Below are 18573 nucleotides of genomic sequence, written 5' to 3'. Positions count from 1 at the left end.
TAGCTATGTGTGGTCAGGTAACATGGTCCTAGTCAATGAGATGTAAGCAGAAATCTACTGAATGTAGATTTCTGAATGCAGGAAGAGCAAGTATTTTCCTGATTATTATTTTTAAAGGAGCAGCTGGCATATGCCTTTTGAACTTTGTTCTTAAACCCCTTTTCCTGCATAAAATGTAAACTCATGGTCTAGAGAACGGGCAGTCAACTTCCCAGCATGGGAATTTCAAGGAGGATTAGTGGGAAGAAGGTGCCACCAGACTATATCCTCACTGCCTGTCTCCAGACTTCTTGTTACATAAAAAGAATAAATAAAATAAAATAAAATAAACTCTTTACTTGTTTAAGTCAATATTTTTCAGGTTTAAGTAATATATAGTCAAATGTAACCAGATCAATAAACAGAGCCACACTTGTGACATGTACTGACCCAGTAAGTGCAGTAGACAGTGACAGTCGGTAACTACCTTAAATAATCTCTGAGAAAGATGTCAGGAGATTGGAGATAGACAATATTCCACATTTCCACATTTCAAAAGAAACATACAGACCTCCAAACTCAATCAACTCCTGCAAAAATTCTAAACTCTATTCTTTCTAAACAGAGTCACACTTCTGAAAGACTTTGTTTACTGCCCTTCAGGTAAAAGTTCACTTAACTTTGGCAGTTCATTGAGCCCAAATTAATGCTCAAGCCAAGGTCCATTGCAGCTTAGAAATATTTCTCTGCTTCAGTATTAAGCGCTCTCTTAAAGCACTCCTTGATATCAGAACAAACTAGTCATAAGTGCTACTTCTCAGAGGCAAAATTTTGTGTGGGTTTGTGGATGATGAGGGCAATACATGCAGAGGGCTAGGTCCATAATTCAGTTTTAACATCGTTGAAAAGACATTTAATGTGTGCAGACACTGGTTGAGTTATTTACATAGATTATCTCATTTGATGCTCACAACACCTCCAATGAGATGCACGCTTTTATTATCCCTATTTTATGGATAAGGAAACTGAAGCACAGAGAGATCAAGTAACTTGTCCAAGAAGACTGGTTAAAGAAGAGCCTCATTCCTAATTCATAAAAACCTTAGAAATCTATCCTTTGGTTGGATCTGATAATCAAAATGAGTGATTGTGCCATAAGTCTCAAAACATCAAGGTTTATTGAGCCAGCTTGAGGGTGCACCCAGGAAAAATGTGAGTCACAGAAGCATCTGTGGCTGTGTTTTTCTCAAAGAAGTTAACAGGAGGTTTAGTATTTACACATTTTTCTTAAAAAATGAGGAGTGGCAGTGAGACGAATAATTATATATTTGTGAGACTTTAGTGTCCAGTAAATCCACACTTACATAAAACAAGGTTAACATTTGAAGAAAAAGGGAATGGAGAAAGCAAATTTCTTGGGGAGAGGTAAATAAATGATTAATCTCATCTTGTCTTTGTTCTGTACCTGGGACAATAATCTAGTAGTCTTTCGAAAGGGCTGGTTTCTGTTTAGCCCTTAGGAAATAAAACCTATGACTGTTAGCGAGGGAGGGAGTACAATGAGGCGTGTCCAATCTCTCATCCTGTCATGGCCATGAATTCAGCTTTCAAGGTTTCTCTGCAGTTCTCCTGGCCAAGAGGGGGTCTGTTCATTCAGATGAAGGCTTAGAATTTTACTTTTATTTCTCAGATCCATCTGTGCAGCTCAGGGAAACTACTAAGGCTCCCACCTCCTTGAAAATTGCCATTTTCTCATGTTACTGGTCACTGATGCCTCGGTTTAATGCTTTTTCTTTTTCTTTTTCCTTTCTTAAAGTTTTTTTTAGAGACAGGGTCTTACTTTGTTGCCCAAGCTGGGGTGCAGTGGCCTGATCATAGCTCACTGTAGCCTCAAACTCCCCACCTGGAGTGATCCTCCCACCTCAGCCTCCTAAGTAACTGAGACTATAGGCATGCACCACCATGCCAGGCTAATTTTCTTACTTTCTTATAGAGTGGTGGGGGGTGCAGAGGGAAGTCTCACTATGTTGTCTAGGCATGGCTCAAACTCCTGGCCTCAAGCAGTCTTCTTAACTTGGCCTCCCACTGGGATTACAGGAATGAAACTGGCACTTTGAGTTTACAGAGACAACATCCCCTCCACATTTCATGTGACATATGTGCATAACAAATGGCAACCAGCAAAACTCTAGTACTTGGAATTTCAACAATGTTGAAACTGATCTTTGCTTTAATTCTTTGAATGGGTGGGCCTCAACATGACTCATTGTAGCCAGGTTGACGCCTGCTCTTCATAGTTGTTATCTATTAGTCTGGTTGTTTGCTTTGTACCTCAGATTCCATATAGGTTTGGTACTCTATCAGAAATGCATATGACTGCAGGTTATTGAAAAGCCACTTTAGCAATACCTAATCAAACAGAGGTTTATTTTTCTCACATAAGTCTGGTGGTGGCTGGACACAATGGCTCATGCCTGTAATCCCAGCACTTTGGGAGGCCAAAGTGGGCAGATCATTTGAGCTCAGGAGTTCGAGACTATCTTGGGCAACATGGTGAAACCCCGGCTTTACAGAAAAATACAAAATTAGTTGGGTGTGGTGACGAACACCTGTAGTCCCAGCTACTCGAGAGGGTGAGGTGGAAGGATGGCTTGCGATTCTCTTAACCACAGCCTCAAGGTTTCCCTAACTTTAGGTGTCACATCCATAACCAAGGCAGGCATTACAAAAGAAGATACAACATCAGCCAAATTTGTCCCCTTTTCTCAAAAAAGCAAAAGCTTTTCTAGAAACTTCCCTGTAAACTTACGTTTAGATCACAATTGCAAAAAAAGAAAAATAGTCATGTGGCCGCTGTGGCTTCAGGGTTGGCTGGAAACTTGCATATTTAGGTTTTCCAGTCTCTAGGTTAGAGGCAGGCAAGAGAAAATAAGGCTGGGCATGGAAGTCAAGTTAGCCAAACCAGTGACTGTGACAGATTGCATGCTATTTGTTCTCAATGGATAAAGAGAAAATAATGTGATTATCTCATAACAAAATCAATACTAAAATGACCTTGAGGGTCAATACTTCTACTTGTACAGGCTTCTTGGTGATGTTTGGGCTCTGAATATCAGTCCTGACACTCGACTCCAAGCCAAGAAAGAAATTCCAACACAAATGTCTAATATTGAGCTCTGACATGTACAGAGCTTGGAAATGGCACTCCTTTCAACAACAACAAAACATTGAACAAACAGAAAAGCAGTGATTTATCTTAGACCAAGAGATTTGAGGTCCCAGGGCAACCTGCCAGCACCAAATCTGGAGCAATAGGTGAATACAGAGAATCAGAGCAGAACTTAGATTTCCTGAAGCAGCAGCCACTGGAGCCAATTAGGTAGGAAAACTTAAATTGTGGTTTTGGTGAATTGCTTGCGACTGGGTGTGGGCTAGTTTGAAAGTTGAAAATTCCTGGGGGACAAATGGGTGGCAAAGGCTATACTTTCATGGGTTTTGCCTTCAGGAACCCCACCACTTTCTGACAGTGTAGATCAGAGAATTTCTGCTTCCTGTTTCCTGAAGGAGGAGCAGGAAGCAACCACTTTGAAATATATTCAGAATATTCTTTATAACAAATGCCTGCCCTACAAGAGAAACTACCTTTCCAGAACCATTCCTGACCTAGGAAGGGACTATTAGCCGGTGCTAGTCCTTTCTAGCCTTCTTATCTCACCTAAAGGGAGAAAAAAAGCTAACAAATAATTCTGAAGATTGCAGCCCAGGAACTCAAATAAAAATCTGAAAATTAATCATCAATTATAGAACATTTCCCTTCCCTAACACCATGCCACTGCATCAACAGTGCTCCAGTATAATAGCAATAGATTACAATGAGAGAGCTGAGAAACCCAGACCATTTAAGAAGAAGTTGATAGGGAAACGCAAAGACAACAAAGGAGACAAAACCAAAGATACTGAACTAAAGCATCTGGCACCTACAGCTACAGCAAACATTAAACACCCCAACTCCTAACTGATTAACATAAAAACTCAAACTAAAACCTAATTACCTCAGTTCCTATTACCCAATACATTATACCTGACTTTCAACAAAAAATTGCAAGGAATGCAGAAAGGCAAGAAAAAACACAGTCTGTAAAGATAAAGCAAGCATAGGAACCAGACTTAAATATAACAGTGATTTTAGAATTATCAGAAAGAAAATTTAAAATAATTATAATTAATATGTTTAGAGCACTAATGGAAAAAGTAGACAACATGTAAGAACAAATGGGTAATGTAAACAGAGAGAGAGAAAAAAAATCTCCAAGAAAGAATTTTAAAAATGATAGAAATTTTTTTAGAAAACAACTGTAACAGAAACACAAATACCTTTGATGGGTTCACCAGTAGACTGGAAAGAGCTGCGGGAAGAATCAGGGGAAAGAATCAATGAGATTGAAGATATGTTAATAGAAACTTCTGTTAATCAAGTTTATCCTAAAGCTGCCTCCTTACATATTTAAGTTCGGCCTAAAGGTTTTTCTGTACATCTTAAACTATAACAAGTGGAGGTATAAACTGACCACAGTTTATACCTGTGCCAATGACTGAGTTTTGACCAATCAAATGTAGCCAATTGTTTGAACCCTGTTTAAATAAAGTTAACACCAAGCTGTAACCAATCCAGTTGTTTCTGTTTCTGATTTCTGTATGTCATTTCCCCTTTTTGTCTATAAATCTTCCATCACATGCCTGCACTGGAGTCTCTGTGAATTTGCTGTGATTCTGGGAGCTGCCCGATTCACCAATCATTCGTTGCTCAATTAAATTCCTTTAAATTTAATTTGGATGAAGTTTTTCTTTTAACACTTCCCAAACTGAAATGCAAAACTTAGAAATAAAAAAAGAAACAAAATATCCAAGAACTATAGAACAATTACTAAAGGTATAATATGCTTATATGAGAATACCAGAAGTAGGAGAGAAAGAAGCAGAAGAAATATATGAAATAATAAAGGCTGATAATTTTCCAAAATCAGTGACAGACACCAAACCACACATCCAGGAAGCTTAAAAGACACCAAGCAGGATAAATTTAAAAAAAAAAAAAAACCGGGCCACACCTAGTCATATTATGTTCAAATCACAGAAAACTAAAGACAACCAGAAACATGAAAGAAGCTACAGAAGAGAAATTTACCTAAGGAAGAACAAGGATAAGAATTACATCAGAAATCTCATTGGCAACCATGCAAGAAAGAAGAAGGTAGTGTGAAATATTTAAAGTGTTGAAAGGAAAAAACTAGAATTCTGGATACAGTGAAATTATCCTTCAAAAGCGAAGAAGAAATGCTTTCTCAGACAAAGGCTGAATCTGTCACCAGTAGACCTGCCTTGAAATAAATGTTAAAAGAAATTTTTCGGACAGAAAGGAAATGACATAGGTCAAAAACTGAAATCTACATAAAGAAAAGAAGAGCTTTCAAGAAGGAGTAAATGAGCGTAAAATAAACTCTTTAATGTTCCTTAACCTTCATTGATCTAATAAATATAACTATTTTTTTCAAACTAATGATGTTTTGGGTGATTATAGTATATGGATAAGTGAAGTGAATAATAACAAAATTATAAGGGACATAAGGGAGGAATTGGGAGTACTCTGTAATAAGATACCTGTACTACCCATGAAGCACTATAGTGTTATTTGAAAGTGGACTTAATTAGATGTAAATATATACTGCAAATTCTAGGGAAACTACTATATTTTAAAAACTATAATCAATATCTAAGATCTCTTTTCTTGGAGAATAATATAAAATGCTCAATTAAAACCAGAGAAGGCAGAAAAACAGGAAAAGTTAAAAAAGAAACCAAGAACAAGTGAAATAAATGGAAAACAGTTAAAATATGGTATATATGAATCTAACTATATTATTATAATAATCAATTTAAATGTGAATGGTCTAAATACATAAATTAAAAAATGAATACTGTCAGAATGAATTATTTTAAAAGACCCAATTATGTACTGTCTTCAGGAAGCCCAATTTAAATGTAAAGATATAGCTAGACTAAAAGTAAAGGGATAGAAAAAGATATACCATGATGACACTAATCAAAAGAAAGCTGAAGTAGCTATATTAATTTCAGACAAAGCAGACTTCAGGACAAGGACATTATCGGGTATAAAGAGGGGCATTACATACCGATAAAGGTGTTAATTATCCAAGAAAACATAAAAATCCTTATTGTGTATCCATCTAGCAACAGTGTCAAAATATATGAGGCAAAAGCAGACAGAACTGCAAAGAGAAACAGACAAAAGCACTGTCATATTTGGAGACTTCAACACCACTCTGTCAGTAATTTACACATATAGCCAAAAAAATCAGTAAGGGTATAGTTGAACTGAACATCCTTATCAATCAACTTGATCTAATCAACATCTATAGACTTGTGTGTGTGTGTGTGTGTGTGTGTGTGTGTGTCTCGCTCTGTCGCTCAGGCTTGGAGTGCAGTGGGCAATCTCTGCTCACTGCAAACCTCTGCCTCCCGGTTTCAAGCGATTCTCATCATGCCTCAGCCTCCTGAGTAGCTGGGATTACAGGAACACACCACCACACCCAGCTAATTTTTTGTGTTTTTAGTAGACTCGGCATTTCACTATGTTGGCCAGACTGGCCTCGAACTTCTTGCCTTAAGTGATCCTCCCACCTTAGCCTGGCAAAGTACTGGGATTACAGGCATCAGTCACTGCACCTGGCCTGATATTTATAGACTATTTGATCCAACAGAGACAGAATACACATTTCTCTCATGTTCACATGGAACATTAATCAAGATAGACCACATTCTGTTTCATAAAATTCACCTTAAAAATTAAAAAAAATAGAAATCAAACAAGATATATTTTCACAGATTACAATAAAATCAAAGTAGGTATTTTTAGAAACCTAGAAATATAGCTGGGCAATGCCCTCAAATATTTGGAGATTAAACAACACACTTCTAAATAATATACGGATCAAAGAAGACATTTCAAGAGATATTAAAAATATTTTGAACAAAATGAAAAAATAAACTTATTAAAATTTATGGGATGCAGCAAAAGCGGTGATGAGAGGGAAATTTATATATCAGCAATGAACAATTGGAATTTGAAATTAAAAACATGTCATTCAAATCAGCACTGAAAAACAAAATATTTAGGTATAAATCTAACAAAATATGTACAGGATCCAGTTCAACACCTTATGAAAGAAATGAAAAATCTAAATAAATTGAGAAATATCCCATGTTCATAAATAGCAAGATTAATGTTGTTAAGCTGTCACTTCTTCCCAACTTGATCTATAGATTCAACGCTATCTGAATCAAAATCCTAGCAAGTTATTTAGTGAATATTGACAAACTGACTGTAAAGTCTACATGGAAAAACAGAAGATCCAGAATAGGCAGTATAATATTGAGGAAGAACAAAGTTGGAAGACAGACACTATCTTACTTCAAGGCTTATTATAAAGTTACAGTAATCAAGACAGTAGGGTATTGATGAAAGAAAAGAGAAATAAAGTTGTTCCTCAGTATCTGGGGGGAACTGGTTGCAGGATGTCTAAGGATACCAAAATCCGTGGATTCTCAAGTTTCTTATACAATATGATGTAGTATTTGCATATAACCTATGCATATCCTCCTCCTGTATACTTTAAATCATCTCTAGATTATATATAATACCTAATACAGTGTAAATGCTATGTAACAGTTGTTCCACTTTATTGATTTTTTATTTGTATTTTTTTTTATATTGTTATTTCTAGGGGATTTTCTTTTTGAGACTGAGTCTTGTGCTGTCGTCAGAGCTGGAGTGCAGTGGTGCGGTCTTGGCTCAGTGCAACCTCCGCCTCCCGGGTTCAAGTGATTCTCCTGCCTCACCTTCCCGAGCACTATGGATTACAGGTGCCCACCACCATGCCCAGCTAATTTTTTGTATTTTTAGTAGAGATGGGGCTTCACTATGTTGGCCAGGCTAGTCTCAAACTCCTGACCTCATAATCCCCCTGCCTCGGCCTCCCAAAGTGCCAAAATTACAGGCATGAGCCATCACTCCTGGCCATTTTTAGGGGATTTTTAAAGAATATTTTTGGTCTGTCGTTGGTTGAATCTGTTGATGCAGAACCCATGGATACAGAGGGCCAACTGTAGATAAATGGAACAAAATAAAGATGCCAGAATTAGACCCATACAAATACAGTCAACTGATCATTGACAAAGGAGCAAATAATTCAATGGAAAAACAATGGTCTTTTCAACAAACAGTGCTGGAATAACTGGATATTCATATGCAAAAAAATAATCTAGACACAGACCTTATATCTTTCTCAAAAATTTACTCAAAATGGATCGATCATAGACCTAAATGCAAAACACAAAACTGTGACACTTCTAGAAGATAACATAGGAGAAAATCTAGGTGAACTTGTGTTTGGTGATGACATTTTGGGTACAATGCTAAAAGCATGATCCATGAAAAAAATTGAACAGTTGAAATATTTTAATTAGAAACGTCTGCTCTATGAAAGACATTGTTAAATGAATGAAAAGACAAGCCACAGTCTGGGAGAAAGTATCTGCAAAATACATAATCTGATAAAGGGCTGATATCTAAAATATATAAAGAACACTTAAAAATCATCATTAAAAAAACAACCCGATGGGTAATAGATCTGAGCGGACACCTTATCAAAGAAGATAGATAGATGGCAAATAAGCATAAGATGCCCAATGCCATATGTCATTAGGAAATTGCAAACTAAAACAATAAGATTCTACTATGCACCTATTAAAATAGCCAAAATTCAAAATACTGTCAACACCAAATGTTGGCAAGGATGTGGAGTAACAGGAAGTCTCATTCATTGCTGGTGAAAATGCAAACTGTTACAGCCACTTTGGAAGACCATCTGGTAATTTTTGATAAAGCCAAACATAGTCTTACCATATAATCCAGCAATCATGCTCCTTGGTATTTACCTAAATGAGTTGAAAACTCATGTCCATACAAAAACCTGTACAAGAAAGTTTACAGTAAGCTTATTCATAATTTTAAAAGACTGAAAGCAACTAAGATGTCTTTCAATAAATAAATGTATAAACAAACCATGGTATATCCATACAGTAGAATATTGTGCACAATAAAAGAAAACAAACTATCAAGCCATGAAAGACAAAGAGGAATGTTAAATGTATATTGCTAAGTTTAAAAAAAGCAGTATGAAAAGACTACATACTATATGATTCCAACTCTGTGACATTATGGAAAAGGCAAAATTCTACAGAAAGTAAAAACATCAGCGATTGCCAGTGGTTGGTTGCAGGTGGACCAGATGAATAGGTGGAACACAAGGAATTTTTTAGTGCAGTGTAACTGTTCTGCTGACCCACTAATGGTGGATATGCTATGCTTTTTTCAAAACCCACAGAGCTGTGCAACACAAAGAGTCTTAATGTAAACTATAGACTTTAGTTAGTAATAATGCATCAGCTGTAATAAATGTATAATACGAATGCAAGATGTTAATAATTGGATGAACTGTAGGGGAGGTGGGGAGATTAGGGAGTACATAGAAACTCCACTATCACTTAATTTTTCCATCAATCTAAAACTGTTCTAAAAAATAAAGCCAATTAATTATTTTTTTTCTAATGTCTCATTTGAATGAGAGGTCACGGTTAAAGGAAATTGTCAGAGAAAGTGTCAAGAAAGAAGTGTGACTTTAGCTGGGTCCTGAAGGATACATAAGATTTGAGAGTCGGAAAGGGCAGAAGGCATTTCAGCTGGGATTGAGGCATGAAAAAGACTCAGAGGGCTCAAATTGCGAAGGAGCAGGAAATAGCACAGAATAAATCAATGCGAAGACAACAGGCAGCAATTTAATGGAAACCAGGGGCCAAGGCTAGGCTAGAAACACTGGAGCATCATTCCAATATCAGATAAATATAGGCATGAGAGCTGACTCAACCTTGGCCGGGTCCTCAACACATATTCATTCATTCATGTAATATTTAGTAAACATTCACTGTGTTCCAGACACTGTGGTAGGCGCTGGGGACAAGCAGTGAATAAAACAAATGGAAATCTTTGTTCTCACTGAGCTTACACTCTAGTGAGAGGAGACAGACAGAACCTATTTGGTATTTTCAAGAAACAACAAAGAAAACATTGACTGGAATGAGAAACAATGACCTTTTCAATAAATGGTGCTGGAATAACTGGACATTCATATGCAAAAAATAATCTAGATACAGACCTTATATCTTTCAAAAAAAATTACTTAAAATGGATCGTAGAACCCAAATGCAAAACACAAAACTGTAAAACTTCTGAAAGATAACATAGGAGAAAATCTAGGTGAACTAGATAGATTTCATTCACTGGAATGAAGTGAAGGGGGAAAGCAGAAGGTGAGATAGAGGAGATAACAGAAGTCATAGTATATAGGGCACTGAAGCCAGAATAAATAATGACTCTGGCTTTTACTCTGAGAGATGTAGGGAGTCACTGGGGGATTCTGAGTGGCAGAGTGACTTGATTGACACCTGAACAGGGTCATTCTGTCTTCTGTGCTGAGAACTGTCAGAGAGAGGACCACAGTGAACAGTGACTGCAGGGATACCAGCAAAGAAGTTGTTGCCATAATGCAGGTAAGAGAATGGAAGCTTGGACTATGGTTTTAGTTGAGAAAATGATGAGAAACAGATTCTGGATTCTACAATGATTTGCTGATGGATTTGATGCGTGAAAGAAGGTCAAAACGTCTCAGTTTTAGGCTTGAGCAATGAACTGGAGGGCAGGAGCTGCCTGTAATGAGAGAAAGGAGGGAGGCAGGGAGAGAGAGAAAGAGAGAGAGAGAGAGAGAGAGAATGTGTGTGTGTGTGTGAGAGAGAGAGAGAGAGAGAGAGGATTTTGGAAGAGCAGGCTCATGAGCAGGCTCATGAGCAGGCCTGAGCTCAGTGTCTGAATTCAGGTAAGCTATCTTGAAAGGAGAAATATCAAAAGCTAGAGATCAGAGTGAGGCTGAGACTGAGAGTCATGTGGTCAAGACTAAGTGGCAGTATGTACTGGCAGTGAGGATAAGTATTTATTCATTCATTGGACATACCTTGAAATCAACCACTTTTAATGTGCCAGGGACACAAAAATAGAAAAGACATTTGCCCTGTCTGGAAGGTACTAATAATCCAATAAGGAAAACAGAAATATAAATAAATTATTCTGGTACACTAACCATCATAGTAGAGGTATTCAACATTTGTTGAGTCCCTGCTATATGCCAAGCAGTTTAGGTATGCACAAAGTTCTACAAGAGCACAAAATAAGTTCTGGCAAAGGTTTGTAAAGACATTCACAAGGGTTTTCACCACAGTATGACCTCAGGGAGTTGGCAGTAACCTAGATGCCCGATCAGTAGGGATATGTATGAATACAATTTCTGGCATACTCAGTAGCAAACTAGGTGTACACACAGCAATGTGGGTATAGCTCAAAAACAGAGTGTTGAGTAAAACAGTTGTAAAGAGAGATTTACAGTCCAATACCATCTCTGTAAACGCAAGAAGCATAAACAAAATATTGTCTGTCTTAAATTATCAAGAATCTCTATCAAACACATTGCAGTTTGTGTCTAGAAGAATGAGTGGGGATTGAGGAAGATGAGGAAAAAATAATATAAAAAATATAAAATGATATAAACAAGGACCTTGTAGGGACTGATATGACAATGTGCTGAATATTGAAGAGCAAAATTAACTCTCTGTACCTGAGAGAAAATAACTAGCTAATGGGAATCCAGCTGAAAACCTTAAGGGGTAGGGCCTCTACGGGGCCCAGGAAGGATATGTAGAGACATGAACGGATGAAAGTGCATCACAGGTTCAGGGAACAACACAGGTTGAGTGTGGCTTGTAGTAAAAATGGTTGTGAAGAGTTGACATATTTTTAAGTCCTGGGTAAATTGAACAACATCTTACACTTGGAGGGGTATAATCATTCTAATCAATATGTACCCTTTTACTATAATACATTGGAGTTACAGCTAATGCTCTGCTCCCATTCAGCCTGATGAGATTCTCTTTCAGCCCTCTTGGGGTCTTGGCCTCATGTGACTACTTCAAAGACTCTAGTCCAAAAGGTCTTTCCTGTTTACTATGGCCTTGAGGAATGTGGCCCTAGAACCACTGCTTTAAAGCTGGAGTTCCACCAGCAGCAACATCCTCTCATTCTGGGGCAACTGCCTGAGGCAGGTCATCCTGCCTCAGCGAACGCAGTGCTACCAGTTAACTCTCACCTGCCATATTCCAGCTGGGATCATTTCCCCTTCTCCACCCCAGACTGGGTCATGTTCCGCCATCATGGAAGCACCTATTCTTCATATCCCTTATCACAGCTGCAACTCCTCATTTACTTGTCTGATAATTTGATTTATGTCCATCTACTTTGCTAGGTTCTAAGTTCAATGCTGGCAGTCTTTTCTTCTTTTTTTTTTTTTTCTTTTCTGTTTTGCTCACCGACTTCTCGCTAGCACTTAGCACAGTGCCTGGCACATGATAGGTACATAAACTTCTCAGTTGGATACCAGCATCCCGAAGGGAACATGGATTAAGGCAGCTATAAGCACAGTGCAAAACAGGAATAAGAAAAAGTTGAGGTTTGTTTCACAGTAGAAGGTAAAGGGTTGCAAGTAGGTGCATTGGCCCCTGTAGACAGGACGCATGACTGCTACACACGTGTTCACCCCACCCTCTGGTACAGGGTGCACATAGAGTAGGGGCAGAAATGAACCTGAAGTGCTTAACCCAATTTTTCAAAAATATATGGTCAAGTGAAAGTATGAAAATTAGTTGAGGAAAGGTGAGTACGTGGGTCAAAGCTGGGTCTGAGGAAAGGCTAACATTTTGAGGTCCTGACTCAATCCATGTCCCTTAAAGGGCACAGGGTGTCTCCACAGGGCCACCCAAAATCTGGTGAGAGAGGGCGTGACTCCTCACCCTCTGCCTCTACAGGTCACAAAAGCCTGGGTCACCCTGGTTGCCACCGTTCCTAGTTCAAAGTCTTCTTCTGTCTAATCCTTCACCCCTATTCTCGCCTTCCACTCCACCTCCCGCTCAGTCGGGCTCTCCGCTACTTTGAAACAAACCAAACCAAACCAGACATCCCCCGGGAATCCTAGCGAGGCCGAACTGGGATAACCGGATGCATTTGATTTCCCACGCCACTGAGTGCACCTCTGCAGAGATGGGCTTTCCGACCCTCGCGAGGCGGTGCGACCTGTCACCGCCCTTCAGCCTTCCCGCCCTCCGCCGAGCCCGCGCACGCCCGGCCCGCGCGTCTGACGTTCGACCCGAATCCCCGGCCGGTTCCCAGAAGCGCGCATGCGCTCGCTCCCAAGCCACTTGAAGAGAGAGGGCGGGGCCGAGGGGCTGAGCCCGCTGGGGGAGGGAACAGCGTTGATCACGTGACGGGGTTTCAGTGTTTACACGCGCAGCGGGCCGAGGGTTCGGCCTCAGTCAGGCGCTCAGCTCCGTTTCGGTTTCACTTCCGGTGAAGGGCCGCCTCTGAGCGGGCGGCGGGCCGACGGCGAGCGCGGGCGGCGGCGGTGACGGAGGCGCCGCTGCCAGGGGGCGTGCGGCAGCGCGGCGGCGGCGGCGGCGGCGGCGGCGGCGGCGGCGGCGGCGGCGAGCGCCCGCAGCCCACCTCTCGGGGGCGGGCTCCCGGCGCGAGCAGGGCTGAAGAGAAGATGGAGGAGCTGGTGGTGGAAGTGCGGGGCTCCAATGGCGCTTTCTACAAGGTACTTGACTCCAGGGCAGGCCCCATCTTCGCCCTTCCTTCCCTCCCTTTTCTTCTTGGTGTCGGCGGGAGGCAGGCCCGGGGCCCTCTTCCCAAGCGCCGTGCCAGGGCACGCTCGGCGGGATGTTGTTTGGGAGGGAAGGACTGGACTTGGGGCCTGTTGGAAGACCCTCGAGCCCCGCTCCGAGTCCGAGAGGCCCTAGCGCCTATCGGAATGAGAGATCAGCGAGGAGAGGGTTCCCTTTCGGCGCCGAGCCCCGCCGGGGTGAGATGGGGATGGGCGAGGGCCGGCGGCAGGTACTAGAGCCGGGCGGGAAGGGCCGAAATCGGCGCTAAGTGACGGCGACGGCTTATTCCTCCTTTCCTAAATATCTTCTCCCAGCGGGATCCGGGCCTGACGTGTGGGTAGTTGTGGAGGAGCGGGGGACGCTTCAGCCGGACCGCCTCCTGCAGCGCCAAGAGGGTTTCAGGTCTCCTTTGGCTTCTCTTTTCCGGTCTAGCATTGGGACTTCGGAGAGCTCCACTGTTCTGGGCGAGGGCTGTGAAGAAAGAGTAGTAAGAAGCGGTAGTCGGCACCGAATCACAATGGCAACTGATTTTTAGTGGCTTCTCTTTGTGGATTTCGGAGGAGATTTTAGAACCAAAAGTTTCAGAACATGGCCCAGCAATGCATTGAAGAAGTTGATCATCGTGAATATTCGCGCCCCCCTTTTTGTTAAACGGGATAAATTCAGGAATGCACATGCTTCAGCGTCTAAAACCATTAGCAACTCTGCTACTTAAAAATCTTGTGTGTATGTTTAAGTTTCCAAAGACCTAAATATATGCCATGAAACTTCAGGAAATTAACTGAGAGTATATTATAAATAGGGCTTTTTTTTTTTTTAACTGAGCGAAAATATTTTTGTGCCCCTAAGAACTTGACCACATTTCCTTTGAATTTGTGGTGTTGCAGTGGACTGAATTGTACTGAATTGTTGAGGCTTTATATAGGCATTCATGGGTTTATTGTACTTTATAAAGTTACACCATTGCAGATCAACTAACACCTTTCAGTTTTAAAAAAGATTTACAAATTTGATGTAGCAGTTGTGCGTTTGTTGGTACGTAGTTGCTGTAGATCTATTAATCTATAGATTCTCATTTCCTTTTGAATGTCTATAACCTCTTGAAATAATATCCCACCTTACTACAGTATTTTGGCAATAGAAGGTGCATGTGGAAGGAAGCCTGGAAAATAGCTATTACCAGTGGCCAGCACAATTCTTAAATGTGTTATAGAATGACTTGAATATTTCAAACAGGACACGTTTGGCTATAGGAAAATAAACAATTGACTTTATTCTGTGTTTACCAATTTTATGAAGACATTTGGAGATCAGTATATTTCATAAATGAGTAGAGTATGTAAACCGTTCCATACTTTGAGCACAGAGTTAAAACCTTTTGCTGTAAAAGGAGGCAAAAGGTAACCCCACGTTTATGTTCTTAACACTCTCATAAATATAAAATTGTTTCAGTTGACTCTGCGAAGTTTTAATTTCATTGATCGATAATTTCTTCTGGTGAGTTTGCGTAGAATCGTTCAGGGTCCTAGATTAGTGGTTTTGGTCACTAGATTTCTGGCACTAATAACTATAATACATATACATATATATGTGTGAGTAAGGGTTAATGGTTAAGCAAGGTTTTGATTGATCTGTGATATAAACTTAGATTGGATGCCACTAAAGTTTGCTTACCACAGAGGGCAAGTAGCACATTATGGCCTTGAAGTACTTATTGTTCTCTTCCAGCAACTTATGATTTGCTCCAGTGATTTTGCTTGCAAACTGACTGGAATATAAGAGATACCTCCTATTTTGCTATTAATTTCCTCCTTTTTTGTTTCGTTTTGTAACGAAGTTGTTTAACTTGAAGGTGAATGAAGAATAGGTTGGTTGCCCCTTAGTTCCCTGAGGAGAAATGTAATACTTGATCAAGTGTGTGTCAGATAAATTGCTGTTACGTTTATTTAATTAAGTTTGATTTCTAAGAAAATCTCAAATGGTCTGTACTGATGGAAAAATAGTTTCTGTAACAAAAAAGCTTGCAATTTTTATATGACTTATAATTTTGCTGTGAGTTTAAAAAGTAAAGCTGAGTTACTTGTCCAGTGGGATGGACAGGAAAGATGTGAAATATAAACCAATTAAAAATGAACTGCTGTGGAGAAGTGTTACATTTATGGAAAAAGAAATAGGAACCTTGTTCATCAAATTGATAGAAAAACTTTAAAAACTAAACAAACAACTTGAGTATAATTGAATTCAAACTTTGATTTGCCTGACATAACCACCATATTTCCAAGGACATCTCTCTATCTTCTGGTGTTTATTCTTAAAAACTTAAAAGTTAGATTTAGCAATCACCAGAGCCACTACTTTTATGCTTAGGTATTTGTTTGACTTAGAAATAATTGGTCACGTGTACCACTTTACAGTGCCCTGCAGGTGTTAAGATATGAAGACACTTTGACTTACACCTCATAAAATCTTTACAAAGTATTTTCCAAGTGAATAATGATGAAATAAAGTCTTTATTCTAGGTGCATCTGCCCCACATAATTTGTTTTCTTTGGACTAGAAGTTTTGATGTGTTGAGAATGGTAATGAATTAACTCCATTTTAAATGTAGAATGCGTATCATTCCAGTATGAATGCCCTAATCCTAAGATTTGTAGGTTTTGTGTACTAGTATGAAAATTACTGAAGATGGATAAATCACATGTTGGAGACATAAGATACAAACCTTTTTTGTTTTCTGAAAATACAGCCTCTGATTTCTGATTCCTTATTGTAATATGGTATAATTATACTTGATTGTAATTTTATTGTTAGATTATACTTTATTTTTTAAGTTCAGTGTTTGAGGACAGACTTTCATTTGGTTAGTAGTATTATGGCAGCTAGCAGCTAAATATGGTGAAGTGTACAATCAAAAGGATATTTTTAATGAAGATATTAGTGGTCTAACGTGTCATTTCAGATGCATAGCTGAAATGTAGTAAAATCAGTTTTGCTACAAATAAACTTGCATAAGGTATGTAAATTTATAAGTTTATAAATCAACTTGTGTAAAGTGTAAATAAACTTGCACTCATGGTTTCTCTGAAGTTTTTTGAGATAACTTTGCATAAAGGTGTTATTCTGTACTTCGAGGAAGTGAATTATTGGGGTCAACCACATTTTTTTTTCCTTCCTAGAGTCTAATTGCCCTTTTTAGTTTTTAGGATCTTCGTGGCTGCATCATTTTTCCCCTTTTGAACTGTGCTTTTTCTAACTCCATATTAAATATTCTGATAACCTCCAAATTATTAATTAGATGCAACGTTCAGTGGTATATTACTGGAGTTTCTGATTTCTGCCCACTGTAGGAATGTGCTTCCTGAGAAGATTGGGATCGTGATTATAATAATAGTTAACAGGGGATGAGTACTTTCTAGGTGCCAGGCACTGTTCTAGGTGCTTTACCTCTGATACTTTATTTGATGTATTGTTGTTATTCTCATTCTTTAAATGATGCACAGAGAGGTTAGGTAAGTGACTTAACTACCAAGTTTCAGGGCCATTAAGGGTCAGGATTCTGAATTCCTGAAATGATGAAATTTAGCTTGAAGAAATTGGTTTGATTTCCTGCTCAGTTTTCAATTTCATTGTGGTCTTTGATTTGTGGTATTTTGTGCTATAACACTGCCTTAGCATCCTATAACTATAGTTACAATGTTATATTATGACTTTTTACTGTTAATACAAAGCCATCATGAAATAATTCAGTTTATGTGCCAGCTTCTCTTGTTATTAGCTCTTGAACCTTGACACTGTACTTCTTCATATGGATGCCTGTTAAGGAAAGATAAGGTTAGAAATCTTTGACCCTGCTAGGAAATTTGCCTTTGTTATATTGGGAACTCATAAAACTGAAGTATTCAAAAGTTAGAATACATACACACAAGAAAAATTAATAACTAATTTCATAATGTTTTCTTTGCACATGTCTCTGTTGTCTTTTGGTCAGAATGAAGCAGAATGTGTTTTTCTCATAATTTGTAGCAGATGCCTATATGAAGTCCTGGACATGTGGTATGGTTGGAAGGACTGTTGATGAGGTTTATTGTCTCTGTTTATTCTTTTATGTTGTTAGTGTCCCCATACAACGGGGTGGGGGGATGGGGACAAAATGATAACTTGCTTTATATATGAAGCCTTGGGTTTGCATCATACTTTTATCACATTTCTTATGTCCCTATCCTGTCTCCTGCACGTTTTCTTTCTTGGTGTCCCTTTCCTTTCCTTTCCTTTCCTTTCCTTTCCTTTTCCTTTTCCCTTTCCCTTTCCCTTTCCCTTTCCTTTCCTTCCTTTCTTTCCTTTCCTCCGTTCCTTTCCTTTCCTTTCCTTTCCTTTCCTTTCCTTTCCTTTCCTTTCCTTTCCTTTCCTTTCCATTCCTTTGTTTCTTTAGTTCGTTTCTTTGTTTCTTTAGTTTGTTTCTTTGTTTCTTTTGACAGGGTCTCACTGTTGCCCAGGCTGGAGTGCAGTGGTGGGATCTCAGTTCACTACAACCTCCACCTCTGGGGTTCAAGCCAGTCTCATGCTTCAGCCCTCCAGGTAGCTGAGATTACAGGCATGTGCCACCATGCCCGGCTATTTTTTGTATTTTTAGTAGAGATGGGGTTTCGCCATCTTGGCCAGGCTGATCTCAAGTTATCCACCTGCCTCAACCTCCCAAAG

General features: G+C 39.3%; 1 protein-coding gene and 1 long non-coding RNA gene across 9 annotated transcripts in view; one reads left to right on the top strand and one right to left on the bottom strand.

Moving 5' to 3' along the window:
- Window positions 1-11079: 11079 nt before the first annotated feature.
- LOC140710729 (uncharacterized) lies at window positions 11080-13421 on the bottom strand. The gene is made up of 3 exons (XR_012091830.1): window positions 13246-13421; window positions 12913-13015; window positions 11080-12628 (listed from the first exon to the last, which is right to left on the bottom strand). It is a non-coding gene; the product is annotated as an uncharacterized lncRNA (long non-coding RNA).
- A 260-nt stretch (window positions 13422-13681) lies between these two features.
- The window catches only part of FMR1 (fragile X messenger ribonucleoprotein 1), a 38326-nt gene continuing 33434 nt past the window's right edge, over window positions 13682-18573 (top strand). For all 8 annotated transcript variants that reach the window (XM_073013380.1, XM_007992906.3, XM_007992907.3 and 5 more), the window contains exon 1: window positions 13682-13808. In XM_073013380.1, coding sequence (XP_072869481.1) covers window positions 13758-13808 — 51 coding nt within the window. In that variant the 5' untranslated portion in view covers window positions 13682-13757. The remainder of the gene's footprint in view (window positions 13809-18573) is intronic.

Source organism: Chlorocebus sabaeus, chromosome X (assembly GCF_047675955.1).
Source record: "Chlorocebus sabaeus isolate Y175 chromosome X, mChlSab1.0.hap1, whole genome shotgun sequence".
Classification (NCBI taxonomy): Eukaryota; Metazoa; Chordata; class Mammalia; order Primates; family Cercopithecidae; genus Chlorocebus; species Chlorocebus sabaeus.
Note: the sequence above shows the minus strand (reverse complement) of the source record. Positions and strands in the feature narration are given on the sequence as shown.